At 40.7% G+C, this 19,898-nt stretch overlaps 1 protein-coding gene across 5 annotated transcripts in view; it reads right to left on the reverse strand.

The window, feature by feature from the left end:
* The window catches only part of otofa (otoferlin a), a 60,639-nt gene extending 40,741 nt beyond the window's left edge, over positions 1 to 19,898 (reverse strand). For 3 of the 5 annotated variants that reach the window (XM_035617509.2, XM_035617507.2, XM_035617508.2), the window contains exons 1-3: positions 19,559 to 19,897; positions 12,607 to 12,665; positions 2,607 to 2,695 (exon numbers count right to left, since the gene is read on the reverse strand). In XM_035617509.2, the coding sequence (XP_035473402.2) occupies positions 2,607 to 2,695; positions 12,607 to 12,665; positions 19,559 to 19,640 (230 nt within the window). In that variant the 5' untranslated portion in view covers positions 19,641 to 19,897. Of the gene's footprint in view, positions 1 to 2,606; positions 2,696 to 12,606; positions 12,666 to 19,558 lie in introns of all 5 variants that reach the window. The other 2 variants (XM_047328533.1, XM_047328532.1) reach the window with 1 other exon arrangement.

Here is a 19,898-nt window from a genome sequence, read left to right on the forward strand (position 1 = left end):
CCACAATTGGCTGTTTCTTTAGTGAACAAAATAAAATTACAGACTAATATTGCTAATGAGTTGCTATGATGCCTTAGCATAATGAAATTATTGCAGTCAGGGTGTACAATATGAAATAACACTTCTACAACACTAAGTGATCCAAGCTTTGTATTGGGAAGCTGCTTTTATCCACTCTTTGGAGTATTATTCTCTGATTCTTGCTTCAATAAGAAGGATGTGAAGGCCTGCAACTCCTCCCTAAATCAGTCTGTCTGGTCGAAACTAATAGCGCAGGCGGAATTTTCATAATTTTCAATCGTCATAATTGCCTGATCAACCAGTTATGATTTACTTCAGAGGATTCAGCCCGCACATTGGGACACGATATCAAGCTGATGATCAATATGTCTAGAAAAAAAAATACTATTAATACTGATTCTTATATTGCTCCATGGACACCCCTGGAGCTACCGACCTCAGGGTTCAAGACCTTAAATAAACAAACATACAATCTAATAACCTCCCCCTGTCTCTAGAACCTCAGGGGAAAACTGATAACAAAACACGATGTATATGCCACAACAGCACGGTTACCATCATGCATCACCGCCTTCTCTTTTTGTTAGGGTAATGTAATCGCACTTGAGGTTGCAGGGAATGAGACACTGACCTTACAGTGTGTTGGCGCCTAAAGTGATGAAGCAGATCAGTAACCGTGGTAATGATGCAGCCTCCGGACATATGGAGCAGGTGTGAGAGCAACACAAGCTATGACTCAGCCTGAATTATTTACCACTTATATGTGCGTGGCTGTTAAAGTGTCTTTGTATGCAAGAGTACTTGTGTGGTCTGTACACATTAGCCTGACTATATTATATATATTGTACATATACATGAATGCATCTGCAATTACGCCTGTGTTGCAAAGCAGTTAGTAGATTAAAGAAGTTTCTTAATTACATATGATTTAGAATTGATTTAGAACAGCTTCTTTTTTTTAAACTATATTTTATGTATGTTTAATATATGTTGCTGTGTAAGCATGGAGGACTTTGATGTAACTGTAAAAGTGGCTGTAAGTCAACTTACAGGAAAAAAACAACAGTTAAATCAGCACATTTCTTCATTTGATGTGAACAAGAGTAAGTAAGAGTCTACAACTAGCACAGTTGTTTTCGAGGTGAATGCTAACAGGCGGGTCAGAATTGCGATATGATGATCACACAAGGTAACGACTGGGACTTGTCTGTACAACGTTTTCAGTTTTGTTGGAACATATTGATTGGCTTAGAGAAATATTTGACACAAAACATGTCAACTTCAGGACAGCATTACAGGAAAAGTCAGGGGTCACTAAATTCACTCCAGTCATCCTCTGGAGACCATGATTTTCACTACAAAATCACATCTTCACTCCAATAATTTTTTTGAGCCATTCTAGCTGCACGAACACAAAGAACTGAACGATGAAAAAAGGGAACTGGTTTGGTCTGATTATCAGACTAACTGAACTGGCAACTGACTTTAAGATATTTCTCCGATAACTTCTTAAACTCTCTGACCTACTAATTTGTCGTGATCGGCTGTGAAATTGTCATGCTGCTGCTTCTGTTTTCCTTTTCCACACAACTTCTCCAGAAATAATCGCGATGACAGTTGGACGCTGCCTTGATGCAGAGCTGATACAACATCTGTCTGCACAGCTGCCACCTGCTTTAGCTCAGAGATGTCTTTGTATGTGGATGACAAATGTGCCCCCACCCACGTTACACACATCAACACACAACAACTACATTCACATGTGGCAGACATGATAAGATCACGTAGACAAAGCAATTTCTGAAGACCTGCATTGTAATTTGTCCTAAGTTTGGACACATCAACGGAATGATTGGATTTGTTACAGACACAGGAGACGGAAACGCTTCCTTTCTAAGGATTTGTCATTTTTTTAAAAACAATTATGGCACCAAACAGTTAGTAAAAGTGTATTTGTGTGAATTCTGTTCTGTTTAGATTTGTGAAGCTAGGATTATATCTCACACACACACACACACACACACACACACACACACACACACACACACACACACACACACACACACACACACACACACACACACACACACACACACACACACACACACACACACACACACACACACACACAACGTACAGTTCCACACTCACACACACTGCAGATAATTGAAGCATGAGACATGTTATACAAGAGATTCCAGATGCCTCGTCCTGAACAACACGATGTGTTTTTCATGATCTGATGAGCCTGCTGAGTGTGAAGTGACAAATGTTCCCATTACTGAGGATCTAAAGCGGTTTCATTATCTCCACTCTCCTCCCGATGCGAAAGTCATTCATGGCCATAGTGCTGTGGTTTGCAGTCGGTTACACACACAATTGAGTCAATTTAGAACATGCTGTCGGGGGAATTAGGGGGATTATTCTGCTTTCGCTGGGAAACACGTGCTGTGTGTCGCGCTGGGTTGGTCAGAGGCTGTGACAGGTCGGGCCCTGAAACAGCAAACAGTCCACCCTGAAATCCTGTTTGTTGTGTTGAATGTGGTTTCAGGACAGGTTGGAGGCAGCAGCATGCCTTACTGTACCTGTTGGAGAAGACTTTGCTGTAGTTGTACACTTGGATCTCCAGCATCTCGTTTCCGTCCAGCCTGCTGGCAATGGGCCATCGGAATGTCTGGGAAAAGAAAGAACACGTATACTATTACATTAATGAGTCCAGGGAGCTATTCCTTTTTAAACTATTCATTGTTTACTTATTACTTTTTACAGTAATGAGCTGCACTCACCACTGTTGATTGCTCACTGGATGTTATGTGTTTTTTGTGGTATGTTGTTGCGATACACGTGTACGATCTGCACTGATGCTTTTACACAAATTAAGATCCTTATGAATTAATAAAGTTAGTATTTTTTTTTATCAAACAACAATCTAAACCTCAAATATATTTAATTTAAAATGTTAAAAATATTAATACATGTTCATGACGATTAAAACCACTTTCTTTTCTGAAAAATTTAATAAATTACCACTGCTAGGATCGAACAATTGACAGTAAAAGTAATATATAAAAGTAATAGTTACATTACTTTCATTACAGTCGAGCTCTGAATTTCAAACATGTACAGACTTTGTGGCAAGTGATATTCACTGACCACCTATAGCTGGCTTAATGTTATGTCAATATTAATGTCATTCCAATGCATCACTATAGAAAGCAGTGCACACAGTGAAGCTTTGGATTTACCCTATAACGTTTCTCACACCGCCAGCCCCTGTACCAACCAAACTAACATGTACTGAACCAGTCTGTGCATTGAACTAATACCAATCCTAACTCTCGAACTCTTATTAAGAAAGCGAATAAGGCTATTTTCCAGGGAACAAATCCTCATAATATTTTATTTATTACAATAAACATCTCCAGGTTGTATATCACCAACTTAAAATATTGATAAGCTTATTTGCTTTGGGGGTTAAACAAGAAGAAACAGCAAGCAATGCAAAACTTGGAAATGGAAATGAAAGTGTCTTGGATATCCTTGAGAAAAAAAAGTCTAGGTTGTGAGAAGTGTGAAAACGACTCTGACAGATAAACTCCTTTGGCATTTTCATTTTAATCAGCTTTGAAATAATAAAAGATTTCAGTTGGCTCATTTCATATAGCTTTGACGGGAAAAGGAAAAAATATTAAAGCTTTAATTTCAGTATAAAGTTTTTGGTACTTTCCTGTCACTCAGTACAGTTACAGTAAGAATTTGTATTTGTAGGTGACATTATTTTATTATTACTACATAATTCACTGATTATAGTATTTATGTATATAAAAACAGATATTAAAAAGAAAAAAAGACACGTCATCAAGAATGAAACACCACTTACAGCTAAGAGGGTTAACAGTAAAAACAAGAGAATGGTCATACACCTTTTTGGCATTTTTCTTTTGTTTCACCCATAGTTGTTATGCAATTATTCATAGACCAAACTAAGTTCATAAATATCAAATATTATACACTTAAATATGAAAAGTAGTATCAACCACACCTTTTTGCCCCCCTCATCAAACTCAAATTAGCAAGGAAATATATCTATGACTCCCTTTTGGTTTGTTGCTGCTGACTTGGCATTGGCAGAGAGAATTATTCATTCAACATTAATCAGTTTAATTTAGATGAAAAGCACTGCCTTGAAGGACTGCCTCTGGAATATTACTGCACATAAATTCTGAAATATCAGGTTGTTAATATCTATGAGAAGAGTATTTTAAGTTTGATGAGCTGAAAGCATCTGTGCAGTTCATATTCACGAGTCTTATTACAGACATTAACATGTACATTAGTAAAAACCTGACACCAGATTGTGATTCGATTCTCTCATGCTGATTGACTATGGCAAGGCTGCAAAATGAAGAAATGAAAAAACATTTCATGGTAGAGGTTACCCAACTCATTCACCCCCTGCTGATATTGGCATCTCATTCAGGAAAATAATCCATCACTACTGTCCTATTAAAGAATCCTGGGGTTCCCACCTGCTACTGGTAGGCTTGCTGCCAAAGATCTGTGGACACGTTTGTTTTGGATTGCACCATCAGTCTTTGCACTCTGCCCTGAGGCCCTACAATCTTTGGTTACCTCTTTCCCAACTTCATCCAGGCATGATCGGTGCTGCTACCTCCTTCTTAGCTATTTTTCACACAACGTTCAGTGCGCAAACCGCCCTCAGAGTGACATGCGTCAGATGGGATTATGGCTAATACAGCGGCGCTGCATTTCATTTTAGGACTAAATCTACTCCAAGTGTGTTTGAGGAGCCAAGAGGGAAGGAAGAAATAGGCCCCAGCGTGGTGTTAATGTTGCACGGATGACAGCACACACACAGCTAATGGAGGAAACGGCTTCTAATATACACATGCCAGTGAATGACACACACCGGGAGATTGGTCCAGGCCCAAAACTGCAAACGTGATTATATTTTATTGATCTAACACCAGGGACACTAGGTGACCACATTCGTTTCCCCAGAGCTCATTTTAAATTTGCGCCTGCAAACATGTGCAGTGCTTGTTGATGCAGATACATAATTCCCCTCTTATTTCCTCTTTTCTACACACACAAACACATCAACTTTAAGCTTCGGCTTGCAGCCTCCGCTGCATGTGTCTCCACACTTTGTCTTCATTCTCTGCTCTTATGCCCAAAACAACTTATCTCTTGTGTAACACACATGCAGGAATCCGCAGCCTTGAAGGAGTAAGCTGCTAATGTTGCCTTATGCTTTCACAGTCACCATGACGGACGCAGGAGTACTTACAGCCGTTTAAATTTCCGCTCAGTGCAGACAAATAAAATGAGAGCAGAAAATCCATTAAGGTGAGAAATTGGAAAGGTGTTGTGTGCTTCAGCTGTAAACAAGTTCTAATAGATAAACAATCGAATGGAGTTTGGTTAAAGGGGTACAAAAAAAAAAACAATATTGCAATATTGACCAATGCATATTAAAAAAAAGGTGCCATTTTTCTCAGAAGAGAGCAATTTCAGATAGTGTTATGCAACGTTAAGCTGCGGAATATTTACATTTGTCAAGCTAAGCAGTTCTCCAATACTCATATTTCTTATTTTCTGAAATAAATAGGGAGGCAAGATCTCCTACTCTTTGTTATTCAAAAGAAAGGGATAATTGTTATTTTTATTCTGGTAGTTTGCCTGCACACTCGCCCCGAAATTGCCTTCACTCAGCTCTGTTTATTCATTTATTTCAGGAACAACATAAAGAATTAATAACACGATTACATGATGAGACTGATTTAGACAAATGTTTATTTTTATCCTGCCGTCCCTGCGCAGCATAAAGTTAAAAATTCAAACACATTTTCAGAAGCACATTGCCTAAGCCATGTCGGCCGCTGGGATACAGGCACTGGATTGCTGAATGACATTTATTGGGATTTACTATGTATGTGTTGTCATGTGACCCAAATGAAACCTTTATGGGATGACTAAATTGCCAGTCAGTTTCCAATCATCGACAGACAAATAGATTTTACGGGAGGATATACGGCTGCTTGTGACATAATAATAATTTTTTTCAGGTGAGATTTACTGAACTGCCAATAGGAAAAAGATCCCAGAGATGGTTTCCCATTTCCATGAGTATGCTATGACCTTTAGACAACAGATGAAAGTGGATGAAGCCGATATAGATTCGATTATAGAAGGGTTTCTTTTGACGAACATTACAGAGTGGACACGTATCCGGGGAGTAAAACCGTTTCAGCAGCAGGTTGCAATATTGTAGTCAACTGTTGTAATCAACATAAGTGTTGCATGGTTTTTTGCTTTCAAATCAGTCTGCTGTCTGTTTTGTAGTGTGCAGCTCTTCACAGCTCGGACTTGAAGCTGTCAAGTAGTCATTGCGCCTCAAACATTGACTGATGTAAACCTGCTGCAATGCGCCCACTCTCACATTAAGTCTTACTCTGTTTATGAAAATGTATCACAGATTATGTGACTAAAGAAATGTGAGCTAGTAATCTGAAAGGCAATAACTGCTGCACTGATATACTGGATAAAAGAATCTGAACACATATTACTTCTCCCAGATCCCCCCCTATAACCCTCTGTGCTGGATGATACACAGCCTAATTGGCGGAGTGAGGCCTCTCATTAAAAGTGACAGGTATAATCTCTCTAACCGAAGCTTTGGGGCCACAGTGGCCTATCAGGGGAGCTAAATGCTCAACTGAAGAGCAGCTATTACTGCCGTGATCCCACGCCGTAGCATTGCGGTGAGCAGATGCATGACCGGGTAGCCCTCACTTCCCCCCCTGCACAATGTCCTTTGATATCTCATAACTGTTGCCATGGACACAGAGGATGGAGTCACGTGTATGATTAATTATGAAGAGTATGTTCTATCTTTACAAAGCTTGGGAGCAACATGTTATATTTACATCCTATATGCAGCCTGTAGTCCTGTCTGCTAAGTTTACGGGCTTCTTGTGATCTTATGATAATGCAGACCACTGCAGATGGACTCTGAAGGTTCAGACGTATTCCGAAAAGATAAAGGAGATAAGGGTAGACTGCGGAAAGACAGGCAGTATGGGCAGCGTTCTCATTACAGCAGGCTTCACCAGTCAACTTCACATGCTATATAATATTTAGGATAGTGAGAAAAGGCTTTCTCTGTATTCTTTGAGGTTGATGTAAAACACAAGACATGGACCAACCCCCACAACGGTAAATTATTAAATGCTGGAACAATACTTGCCTACATACAGTAACCTGACTTTACTTTTCATCATTCTGTGTCTGTCAATGACATTCTCCTTCTCTTTGTATGAAGGTCTTTTAGATAACCGTCAGTCTTGTCATTGTGAAATGCTTCTCATTTTAGTGAGAACTCTTCACACCTCTGATGCTTTAGGAGCAACATTTGAGCAAATCAATGATTAAAACAGTCACCATTCTGTGCGTCTTAACGTTTGCATGTACATCATTATTGAGTAAATGCAGTATTTTTGCACAAGATATACTGTAGAATGCATTCCTATAGATTACCTAGTAATCCATATTATCCTAAATCTACAGTAATGAATTGAAAAAGGACCACTGACCCAGTCTCAATTTACTTTTTCTATTTGATCCCTGTTTTAATTTCCATCTCTGATCTATTCCTCATGTCAATCTCTCTGCATGCTATGCCTTTCAGTCTAATTTACTGTATAGTAAACAAAAAAATAAGATGCCATGGGTGTCAACATACTGGCATTAATCCAGCCAGAATATTTCACACACCCACAATGTAAATCCAGTATGTTAATACGTGATTGTGGCAGCCACAAACATGTGGTGGCAGCTATTATTACTGCATTTATGCCTACGATCATTTAGGCATTAATGATTATCAAAGAGGGTTTGATTTTTTTTTCAATTCAAAATATCTCCGTCCTCTCTTGAAATAGAACGGTGGGACAAACAGTGCAAGAGAATCTTTATCCAATTAATTCAACGGAATCTAATTTTCTCTCAAGCTGGACGCTAATAAAACTGCGATTGGCTCCTAAGTTCCTGCAGTGGACGTCCAGATGGTGTAGAGATAATGACCAAAGCACTTGTCAAGTTAGGTGCTAACAGTCCTTGAAAGTAGCACTCAACTTTCAATTAAAAACTTTTTCTGCTGAGACAGATCACTTCTTCTTCTTTCCACTATTAAGACATTCAAGCTTCTGTTCATTTATCCAAATATGTTATATAACAAGTGGTGAACCAGCACTCCAAACTGGGTTGGACTTTGTCCTAGTTCTCTTCCTGTGCACCTGTTTTTGTTCTTACAGTACCAGATATTATATTAAAGTTAAATGACTTTGTCTTCTTGATTTTTGTTTACCGACCACTGTGTCACCCCTGAGAGAGACGCCTTAAAGCAGAGGCGTTACAAGCTGATGCACATGGGCACACACAGGCACAGCCAAAGAGAAATGGAAACAAATATAGTTTGCTTTTCCTCAGGGCTCACAAAAACAAAGTAAAAATTCAGCATGATGGTCCATGTGCCTGTGCAAATAAGTATACTTGTTTTAACTCTCTATATACATAATGCTAGTATCTAAACCACACAAAAATAGCCATAAAATCATATTCTATACAGAAAGCCTGGCAACTGTAATTTCTGGCATCTCAAGTTTCGGCTTTCAGTGTGCGTCCAACTCTAAGCGGAGAAAATACTCTGCTCAAATCATCTTTTATTCAGTATACTCAGAGATGGGAAAGCACCTCCCAGGAGCAGCCCTGAATCGTAACAACTGATAAAGTTCATAAAATTTTTTAGCACCAGCAGCATATTCCAGTAAGTTTCTAGACCAGAGGCAGCTGCTAGTCCCCTTCTTCTTACCGGTGGTCAAGTGATTAGTAAGGCAGTGGATCACGCTATAATGCATTAAGAGTCTTTTACTCTCGAGAGCATATGATATGAATCCTGCAGGGGTGTATATTAATTTAAAAACCTCACTTTGACAGTGATATGTTACATTTACCGGATAACCAAGGCAGTCTGGGAAGGTGATCAGACTGTGATCTGTTCTACTCTCTTTGGTGTGTCTCAGCAAGCCCTCGAGTTCAGAGTCCCATTAAGGTTGGTGAGGTTTTCAGTGGTGAAACGCTACAAGGACATTAGCATATTTGGAAAGTAGCTTAAATGTAGATAGTAAAATGTTCACTCACAATATATTTGATATGTTTTCAGTTTTGCACTACGACATTATTTTTGCTTTTTTAACTATTTAGCATTTTTACACATACACACAGCACTTGGTTAAGGTTATGGACAGAAAATGTTCATTATTAACAGTGGAACAAAACCATGTTCTTTCCCTAATCTTAACAATGGGCCTTTGTTTTCTAAACCTAACAACAGACAGGAGTCAGGATGCAAACTCCAGGCTCCGGTGTCACCATTGTAAATTTTGAAGATCTGCCATTCACCTGGATATCCTCCCAGAGACTGTGTTAGAGGGTTTCATTAAAAAAATATGCTGCCTCATAACATAATCCAGCCAGCCATAGCATGAGTCCTCACAAGATAACTGGGAAAGTCATATATAAATGTAATTTCCAGGAGACAGGGTTGCCCAAGAAAATAATGTCTGACTCTATTGGGGCAAAAGAGGAAGTAATATGATGTTGCAGAGCCACCAAGTCCATAGGTCAGAGTGGATGGATGGGTTAACCAAATGTTGGACTGGTTTCTTTTAAGTACAACTGTGGTTGTTACTTTACCTTAACCAAGTTGCAATTTCGAACCAATCTTTTTTGTTTAGTGGAATAGTAGATGTTGGGAGAAAAAAAGAGCTTGACACTCATCGTGAACCATAACACTGCCACCATTTGTGGCACCAACACAGAACGAAAAAGTCATGGGATTCACAATTCTGTTGCATAATCACAACACTCTCACTGTAGGGCCTGCAGCGGCCGCAGAAGGAATATTCTTTTGCTCGTTATGTTTGAATAATAATTCCCTTTGCCTCGTTCTGCATAGTTCAAATCCCTTGACATCTTGTTGGTAAACCAAACAAATGCATATTCACACTCAACTCTTGCATGTGCTCGCTCTCTCCCGACCATTTTGACAAGGACACGTACACATGTACAGTTGCCATAAAATATCTACAGGCCCATACTCAGTGAACCCGTTGGCTGCCGGGCTTCCTGTTCCTTGCTCCAGTTATGTCTAACTATTGAGGGGGAAGCCCTGGTGTACTGCAGCTAAAAGCAAAGTTGCACCACGGCATGAATAATGAATACAGATCCTCCACCCAGCCTATCCGCATAGTAGTTCAAAGGCGTCCTGCTAGTCCATGCATAAAGCAACAAGACACACAACTCTATGCTAATGGCCCTCGATTCCAGGGGCTAGACTGAGTTCACCGAGCCATGCAAAATGTTCCAGTGCTGAGGATGAAGTTGTCAGATGAGGAGGTTGCGATGAAGAATTGCCCCAGAGTTTGGGGTGGTGGTGGGGGGCGGCGGCAAGGAAAACAGTACATGTACGCTTGGGCACCGGCAGCATGCGACACACCCACACAAAACATGCACAGTCTCTGGAAGCACAAGTCATCCCAAAGGAAGCCTGGACATCTTATTGATGCTGAGTGATGCTAACGACCTCCCCAGCACTACAGGAGCATCGGGTGAGGCTGTCACAAGGCATCACTTGTCAGTGCCCGCCACTCAGCTCTATACCAGTCACTGTGGTCAGGCCTCAGGGATGAAATGATGCACCATTACTAATATTTCTGACACATTTATCCCTTTTGTCCAATTTTCTGTCTTACATTCCACTAATCTGTAGTGACTGTGAATGAGTGTGTTTTTCTCTGTTGGTCTGTGTGTGTGTGTGTGTGTGTGTGTGTGTGTGTGTGTGTGTGTGTGTGTGTGTGTGTGTGTGTGTGTGTGTGTGTGTGTAGCCTAATGTGTACAGTCATTTAGCTATTTTTTCAGATTAAACTGAAAACAAAAGCACTTGTTATCAGTAAAGGAAGCAGCTCTCTGCTTGTGAATCCATCAAAGGAAAAATGTTTTCTCTTTAAAAGCAAGTAGCTAAGAGAAAGAAAAAGAAACTTCAGTCAAGCAGCTTCCCCTGGGAATGTATGTGTGTGTGTGTGTGTGTGTGTTTGAGGCGCTGTCTCTTTTGTTTTTTCTATTTCATTCCTTGACTGTATCCCCTTCCTCTGTTCTGTGTCTTTGCTTGGGCTCTGTGAGGATTTCTTCCAGCACTTTTCTCTTGATCCCTCGGCCCCTCATCTCTATCCACCACCCCCTCTCTCTCTGTTGCCTTATATGACTCTTTGCATTTTAATCTGTCATAATGCTGGTTTTCTCAGTGTGACAGGACACTGCGGGAATCGTATTGGGAGCATTTCCCAGACTCTCACTGCAGCCACAGTGAAAAGAGTATGACCATGCGGCACCAGTCCTTTCAGGTTTTGAAAAGAAAACTGTGTCTGCGCTGTTGCTCAGAATAATTCATTTACTGGACTTTAATTGGATTGGTAAAGAGTTCATCTCCACCAAGTTAAAGGGAGTTAAAAAGACTATATAAGGGACCAGGGGCTCATTTACAAAATAATTGCAACCGACTCCTGCCACATCCTATGGCATCATCCTATAGCATTTGTACAACTGCTCATACAGTCTGCACATACTGTACAGTCTACCCTTCTCCTTTATTCTCTGGGAATGTGAGGCAGTGATGATGAAATATTGAGCAGATATCCATATGAGGTTTGAGTTAGCCTATATCTTTTAAATGCAAGGTACTTGGAATAGTTTAGGCTCAGTTAGGCTCATAAAACCCAAAAAAACACAGCTGGTTTGAATGATGAAGTTTAAGTGGATCTCTAAGTAACATATAGTAATATAAAGTGATGTTAAATGTGTATATGGTGGTGGTGGGGACAGTCTCTTCTTTTCTGTTCTGATCCAAAAATCCAATAGTTCTCAATTGCAAATAGCTGATGCCCTGCTGTTCACCGAAGCGTTTTCCCGTCTCTAAAATGTTAATTTGCATGGGTCAGAGTTTTGACGTACATCTTTTTCTGGCCCAGTTTTGTGCGTACACAGTGGCTATAAATGACGTCTCAGCTCTTTCTCTCTCTCTCACTACAGCAGTAGAGAGTAATGTGTCTTGTTTAATTACAACAGAGCAAGTGTTCGGGGTCATGCATGGGTTACTACGTCTGCCTCGCCTCTCAGACCCTGACGGGACATCGGGGACAGCAGAGCGCCATTAGAAGACACTGGGCTGGACATCTCGAGAGATTCACCATGAGATCTGGATCAGGACAGTAATGAGAAGATACTTGCAGAGGCCACATGTTCCCTTTTTCCATTACCTATTTTATGTCCAGTTATCACTAACTTTGCACCTCAGCTCACTAACAAAATCTGCAGCCTGTCAAACCTGTGTGTTTGTTGATTGCAGCGGAGACAGGAAGGTTGTTGTCTATTTCTTCAAGTTAAGAGATAACTGCTGATTGCTCATTATTAAGTGGGTTACGGTACGGAGGAAATGAAGATACTCACCTCATTAAAGTGGGCCACCTCATCACAGTTCTCTGCCACACGGCTGAGGAAGGACAGACCTGGAATATGAGGAGGAATTTACTGGTTAAAAACAGTTACACATTTGCATCACTGCAGAACTTAATTACAATTTCTTTTAAATGCTTTACCTCAAACAGATAAATTATGTATTATTATTTTAAAATCTATTTAGGCCATTTGTTATCAGTCACAAAGACCATTTTTCCTTTTCTTTATTTGTCTTGCCTCCTGTTCCTCATTTGTCTCCCGCAGGGACAATGTGCATTTAAGTTTTTTTGGTAGTCACTGTCTCCTCTGTTTTAAAGATGACAATTAAAGAAAAAAAAAACTAAAAACATTGTAAAGTATGATTATTAGTGAATTGGATTGTATGTACTTTCTAGCTGATTAAAAGATGTGAGTATTCTACCACTGTCATGATACAGGTTTAATACACAAATGTATGAATTATCTGAGACATTGATCAACGCCTGACGTCAATTTACATTTGTCACGTTAATGACAAGTGAAATGACAAATTAAATACCTGAAAAACACACAACGAGACAGGCTGTGTGGAGCCACAGGAGACATAATATTAGACATTTACATGGCTACAACATGACTCACTATGCGACAGAGCAGAAACTACAGAAACAAACAGAGAGGGAGGACTACAGCAGAGTCAAAAGAACATAAAAGAAATTAGATGGCTGCCGATTTACAGACAACATATTTTGCAGATTTCCACATGGTTTCCTTGAATGTCTGTTTAAAATATCATGTGTTGGTGGAGTGTGTACTCCAGTAGGTTATACACAGGCCAGAGGGACGTTGGCTGCACAGTAACCTGACTCACTCATGCGTGCTGCAGCCTGTCATCCTCACCTGGTCGCTTTGTGATGCTCGTGAATGGTGCCGGACCGCCGTGTGCATTTGCTCATTGTATCCGAGGCTTTGTGTGGGTGATGGTGTCTGTTTGGGTGCATGTGTACTTACACACACGGACAAAGACCTAAAGTTAATTGCAGCTGATGTCCATTAGGATAGAAATAAACAGATTCTGTCTGAGGAAGATATTATTATAATTCTTATTTTCTGTGCAGAAAGTGACTTATCACACATTCACAGAACAAACGGAAATGGAAAGACATACACACATGCGAAAGAAAAACTGAAAATACAGTTTAGGTTCTCATGTCCTCATCAGTACAATTTTACCAATATCAGGTGCTTATTTTGACTCTAGGTCATAATCTCTGTCGCATCCTGCCCCACCCTCGGAAAAACCTATCCCAAATCCTTTGAAATAATTTTTTTTAGAAATAAACACCACTTACATGTCAGAGAGGAAGAGATAGAATATTCCTCCTACATTATTCAAAACTGAGGCGACGCTGTCAGTGTTTTTTTTTATCTAAGCAGAGATGTGGGTTTAGGAAAGTAGATTACGTGATCTTATATAAGATGCTCCACACCAAACTAAAACAACATCACCCTGCTAATCAGGGTGGCTTTTGTCCTTGGTGGAATCAGTGAAAAATAAAGTGAAAGAGGGCAGAGTGACGAGAGTCAACCCGTGGTGTTACAAAAAGTAAAAAGTACTATTTTTTTCAAAACATATAGACTTGAGATGAAAGGAGTGACAGAAAAGGACCTAGAAGACTGTGGAGGACTCAAACTAACACAAAGGAAAAGAGCACAGAGTGGCCTTCAGCTTTTCTCCAGCATTCCCTGGAGCTAGAAAGAAACAAAATAAAGAATGTAATGACGACAAATGTGGATTGCATTATTTTATTCGGCCTTAATGTTCAGGCTATAATCAGAGTCTCCCTTCCTGCCTCGTTCTTCCATTGCTGCAATTTCATTTTACTTTATTTCCACCAAATCATGAGCCGAACAATGAAATGGCTTACATCCCAAATAGGTGCAATGATTTAAACTAAGGCACAGTAAATGTCTGTTCCAGCAGAAAACATGGGGGGGAAGCACCTCGGGGAGGGAAAATAATTTAAATAATGTCTGCAGGGTACAGTAGATTGCACAAAGCTCTATTTCTTTCTTAAGAAATAGGGGTAATTCAGAGCTTAAAAGATGACAAACAAGCTGCCCATGCGGCACTGTGGACGTCAAGTGTGTGAAAGATATAGGAAGAGGGTTGGACAGAGAGAGGAAGGGCTGATTTAGCAAGCTGAGACTGAATATCCTGAAAAGTGATTCTGACACAGTCACCAAAGTGAAAGTAATGCCTTAATTTCTCATTTAATTCTGACGTATAGCGTGTCTTATAAATTCCTGCAGGCTACTGTGCAGAAGCCTACGAACAGAAGAAGCCTAAGAGCTAGAGTGAGCTACAGATAACAACAGCGAGGATTCATCAAAGACTCGTCATGAAATCAATGCTCCAACGCCTCGCCTTTGAAGATAACCTCAGTGTTTATGGTATCAGATAATAATGAACCAAGATGACTGGGCAGGCAAAATTCACAGTCTGTATTGCTTTTTTTAAATCACATCTTGAATGCACTCAATCCACTGATTTATAGCTTTTATTTCCTCAAAATATTGGATGTTTTACCCCTGGATTATGTGCACTGTTAGACACCATTAGGTCTCTTTTTCCTGTCAGAAATAACTTGTGGAGTTTACGTTACATAACATTTCCGACAGGTCTAGGGGTCATTTATGGTTTGGCATGCAAGTGGTGGTGGTGGTATTGAGGGGGGGCTTCCTGGCAGACCTCTTCCTCCACAGACAGGAAGTTGTTTAAGCTGAAAGCACTCAGGAAGCTTACTGACAGCAGGGAAATGTCTGGCTCAACCCACAACAGTAGAGGAGACGAATTGTGTACAATATGTATTCAAATGTTATGTACAATAAATGGCATTTGTCAAATACAACTGAGGAGAGGTAATAGATGAAAGATTTGGAGAGAAAAGAAAAGGATGTTGGAAAGGGTAATAAAGTTCCTCCCTCATCTGTTGCAAAGTGATTTGTCACTGGTGTAATTTTAGTCATCTGTCTATTTTAACCACTTAAAATGAACCTAATTCATTTTTATGTAATGTAGTAAACAATGAGCTATTACAGAAAACAGTATTTTTTTCTAAATTAAACTAATAAGGTGGGTTTCCTGGTGAATCAGTGTACGACAGGTTTAATCCACGTTCAGTTCTCTCACTCGCCCACCTTTCCTATGACTCTCTGCTCTGTTAAATAATAACCCATAAATATCTGAATGTATAGCACAAACTTTACACCTAACCACTCACCCAAAGTGATTCATTTTTTATTTAACCTCATGCCTACACCTTTTTACCTACAATCTCCCAGAGAGAAAAAAAAGCTTTTAAAATGCTTTCATATTTGATGCAAACTAGATATTAAAGGTTGGATGTGAAACATATTGCCCTTACTTTCCACACATCAAAGACAAAAGAAATTTGCTGATGTATCGAGAAGTACTCATGGGGAGACGATGGAGATAAAATATAGTTACATTGTGTGGGGTTTTCTGGACCTAAAGTACGTGAAGACAAGGCAGGTAAGTGAAAATGAAGACACTGAAGAATCCAAATTCAGACACGGGCAGCAAAACACAGGTAAAACTCAGGACCATTTCAGGGAATACAACTCAAACTGACAAGGATGACTGGGAGCACAGAGGCTAAATACATAAGGGAGGCAGGAATAATTGAACACAGCTAAAACACAGCAGGGCGGGGCAGACAATCAGATGAGCTGGAGACAGGACAAAGACAGGACGTAAAAAAGGAAGGGACACAACAGTAAGCAATTTAAAAGTAAAACTGGAAATAAAAAGATCCATGTTCAAACAACATAACCAAGTTCAAAGTCCATATAGCTGAAATACAAATCCGAACCACCGTGACAAATAACATGTTATCATAACATGTTTCATAGTCTTAATTTCTGTGTACATGAATAACAGCATGTAGCTTGAAAAACGAAGAACCTGCCAGGTATTTAAAATGCCCACACATTATTTAATATCAATAAAACTGAAAACGCTTTATAACTTATATTGTAGGGGTGTATTGTAAGAAAATTGTATGCAAATGTTTGGAGTTGTGCACCTGTATCTCAATGAATGGGGATGTGTACAAAAATCTGTAAACATGTATTCTGACGTGTAAAGGGTATCTGTAAATGTGTACTCAGATTTGCATATATGCCAAAAAATGTGTACTAAGATTTAAAAACGTGTACAATAATATCCTCATGTAATATTTCTTCTACATTGGACGTATCGAAGATGGCGGATCACTGGTGACCTTTGTTTACGTTTCAGCCTGTCGGCGGCTACCTGGAGGCGAGTTGCAACTAGGGAAACAGGTACAACAAAACTTTTTGTTGTCATGTATTTGACAGAATATTGTTGGTTAGATGGTAAGGAGTAACAGTAACGTCAGTACGTGTTTTTTAAACGGACATCTTTGTTATTCAGGACGGGTATCGAAGGTTAGCTAACTCCGTTGCTAGCCTAGCACCAAATAGAGCGCAATGCGCAACAGTGAGATTCCGGAAGTGAAAGTCCCATTCATAGTCGCCATTAACATTTTTATTATTAGCCATTATGTCGCAACCATCCAATGTAGACTTACCACGAGCGACGAGGTTGTGAAACGATGGTATATTCACACGTAGAAGCCACGAGTCCGGATGAAATCAACGTTGTTTTAAGAAATACGTTTTATTCGCGCTGTCATTGAGAAGTACTACACTACCCACAATCCTTAAGTGTAAACATCGACGTCTCTGATTGGTCACTGACTGCACCCGCGAATTTCATGTCGGCTAGTGATGCTGCGTTCCATTACACCTCGGAACTCAGCGCTCGGGCGTCGGGGTTGTTGTTCCATTACACCTCAGAACTCGAAATTACAGCCCTCCGAGTCGGATGTTGCAACCCGAACGCCTTCCCGCGTAGTAATTTCGACTCAGAGGGTCGAAGGAGCCCCACCAACCCCGATTTCCGATCCGCGAACTCAGAATACCCCGATGTAATGGAACGCAGCACGAGTTAGTGGTACCCGCTGAACTCTCCGATCATTATGATGATGAGGAGGAGGAGGAGGATGAAGGTTAAATTCAAGAAGAAGCGTGCTAAAATGTCGGTTGGTTCATGGACAAGTAGTTCCTTCACTGTTAAAATAATGATGTACACAGTCTTGTACCTTTGCCTTTTCTCCCTGTTTTCCATTTTTTGGTCGCCGAATAAATGGTTTTATTCAGTGAAATTGTGACGATTCATCTCGTAGTTTGTTGGTTTGGTTCCATAAGGATGTTATGGAATATCAATGAAGTAAATGAATGGGAAATTTACCTCCGTTAAATTTGCAAACCTTTTAAATCTGTTTGCAAATGTTGTTTATTGTTTTGGTTTTTTAAGATTTATAATGTGACATACAAAACATTACATTGCACACTTGTGAAAAGGCACATGTGTTGAGTTGGGCAGGGTTTGCAATATAACTCTGAATATAGCTATATAACTGACTGAATCTGGATAGTGCAGGGCAGAAATTGGGGTTGAAACCCCAAAAAAAGGCACCACGTGGACACCGGCCATTACTTTGGCTGTTTGAAATCACGGGCAGCTGAACTGCAGCAAGTGTGCTGACAGTTGGACCGTGGGGAGACAATCGAAGCCTCGACATTGGATGATACGGCTCGTGTGAGATCAAGACCCTTGTGATTTCACTGCGGCACAGAGCTCAACACTGAAACCCATTCTTCACCCGGTGCACACTCACAGAGCAGAGGAAAGAGGAAGAGGGGGGAGGGAGGGCGTAGTGATCTTGTAACATCCTACGACTACACAACCCTGATGTCTGACAACCAGAGTCCAGCTGGGTCTGAACACCTGTCATCACCATCATCGCTGTCCAAGGTGCTGAAGCACACACACACACACACGCACACACACACACACACACACACACACACACACACCCTCTCTTCCTTTCTTCCTCTCCCAATCTCTCTCTCTCTGACACACACACACGATGAAACATTGGATGTCGATGAATGAATGCTCTGAACTCCTTCCAACTGTCTCCCCCTGTTCCACAAAGATTATCCTGTTGCCTCTGATCAGCGGGACAGACGCTGTGATAATGATGACCCATGTGGGAGCTGTAAAACACCAAAGAGCATAGTAGATTCGCAGTCGCACTGAGGGAATAACAAAAGAAGACCCCCCCCCCCCCCCCCCCCCCCCCCCCACACACACACACACACCCCCACCTCCAACACACTCTTTAGTAATCAATGCCATCAGTGCATGGGTTATTATTGTAACCTATTGGCCTCTTGCCCCAATTGCTTTATGAGTTAAAAGTGACCAGGTGGACTAGAGATGTCAAACGAAAAGAGTAATGAGAAATCCCTTTAATGTCATGGTTATCCCCCATACCAGAGAGTTACACTTACTGCCTTTTTAGTCTATGATAATATTCATTTAATTTCCCTATAAAGGCTGAGAGTGTCCTCTTGCGATTAAGACATCAAGTCAAAATAGAAATCACTGTATACTATAAAAAGCTGTGTTTATATATATATATATATAATGTGTAAACGTCCTGTTTTTTATGTATCTTAGTATCATTTTAAAACAGATTAATGTAGCCATTATGCATTTAAGGATTTCTAGTGTGTCCCATAGAGATGAAAAGGCACAGAGAGATTTGACTTCTCCCTTGGATTATAAAAAACAAAACAGCGTTTTGTTTTTCACAAACAGCGTTTTGTGAAGTGCGTATCCGACGACGGGTGGATGGATGAGGGGGTTTCCCCAACTTTTTACGCAGCCAGGTCCGCCGATCACCTCCCACCAACCTGCCCGACGTGGATTCAATCGGGACACGCCACACCACCTGCTTCCCTCTCAGGACAATACTGAAGTCCTGCAGGCAGAGAGATGTCCTACCTCTGAACGTAACTTTGGCGATCCTGTCCCCCTTCCCCCGAAGGTGAGCGACCGTCTTCAGGTGAACCACCAGAGCCATCATTAGTCCACAGGGGGCCGGAGCGCAGTCTTCACTCGCCGCGGACGAAACTTGTACCGCGCAATCTCAGTGCTCACTGGTGCTCTTTGAGGTGAGCCTCTCCTTGCGTCTGGATTCGTCGCACCCAGGAATCGTTTTCCATACGCACGGCGCGTAAAGTGACTTTTACGCGCGTTATCCAACCGCAGCGAAACTAATTATTATTTCGGGAGTGAATTAATTACAGCCTCCGGTTAACATCCCCCCCCCCCCGTGCTCCGT

This window comes from Scophthalmus maximus, chromosome 18 (assembly GCF_022379125.1).
Source record: "Scophthalmus maximus strain ysfricsl-2021 chromosome 18, ASM2237912v1, whole genome shotgun sequence".
Classification (NCBI taxonomy): domain Eukaryota; kingdom Metazoa; phylum Chordata; class Actinopteri; order Pleuronectiformes; family Scophthalmidae; genus Scophthalmus; species Scophthalmus maximus.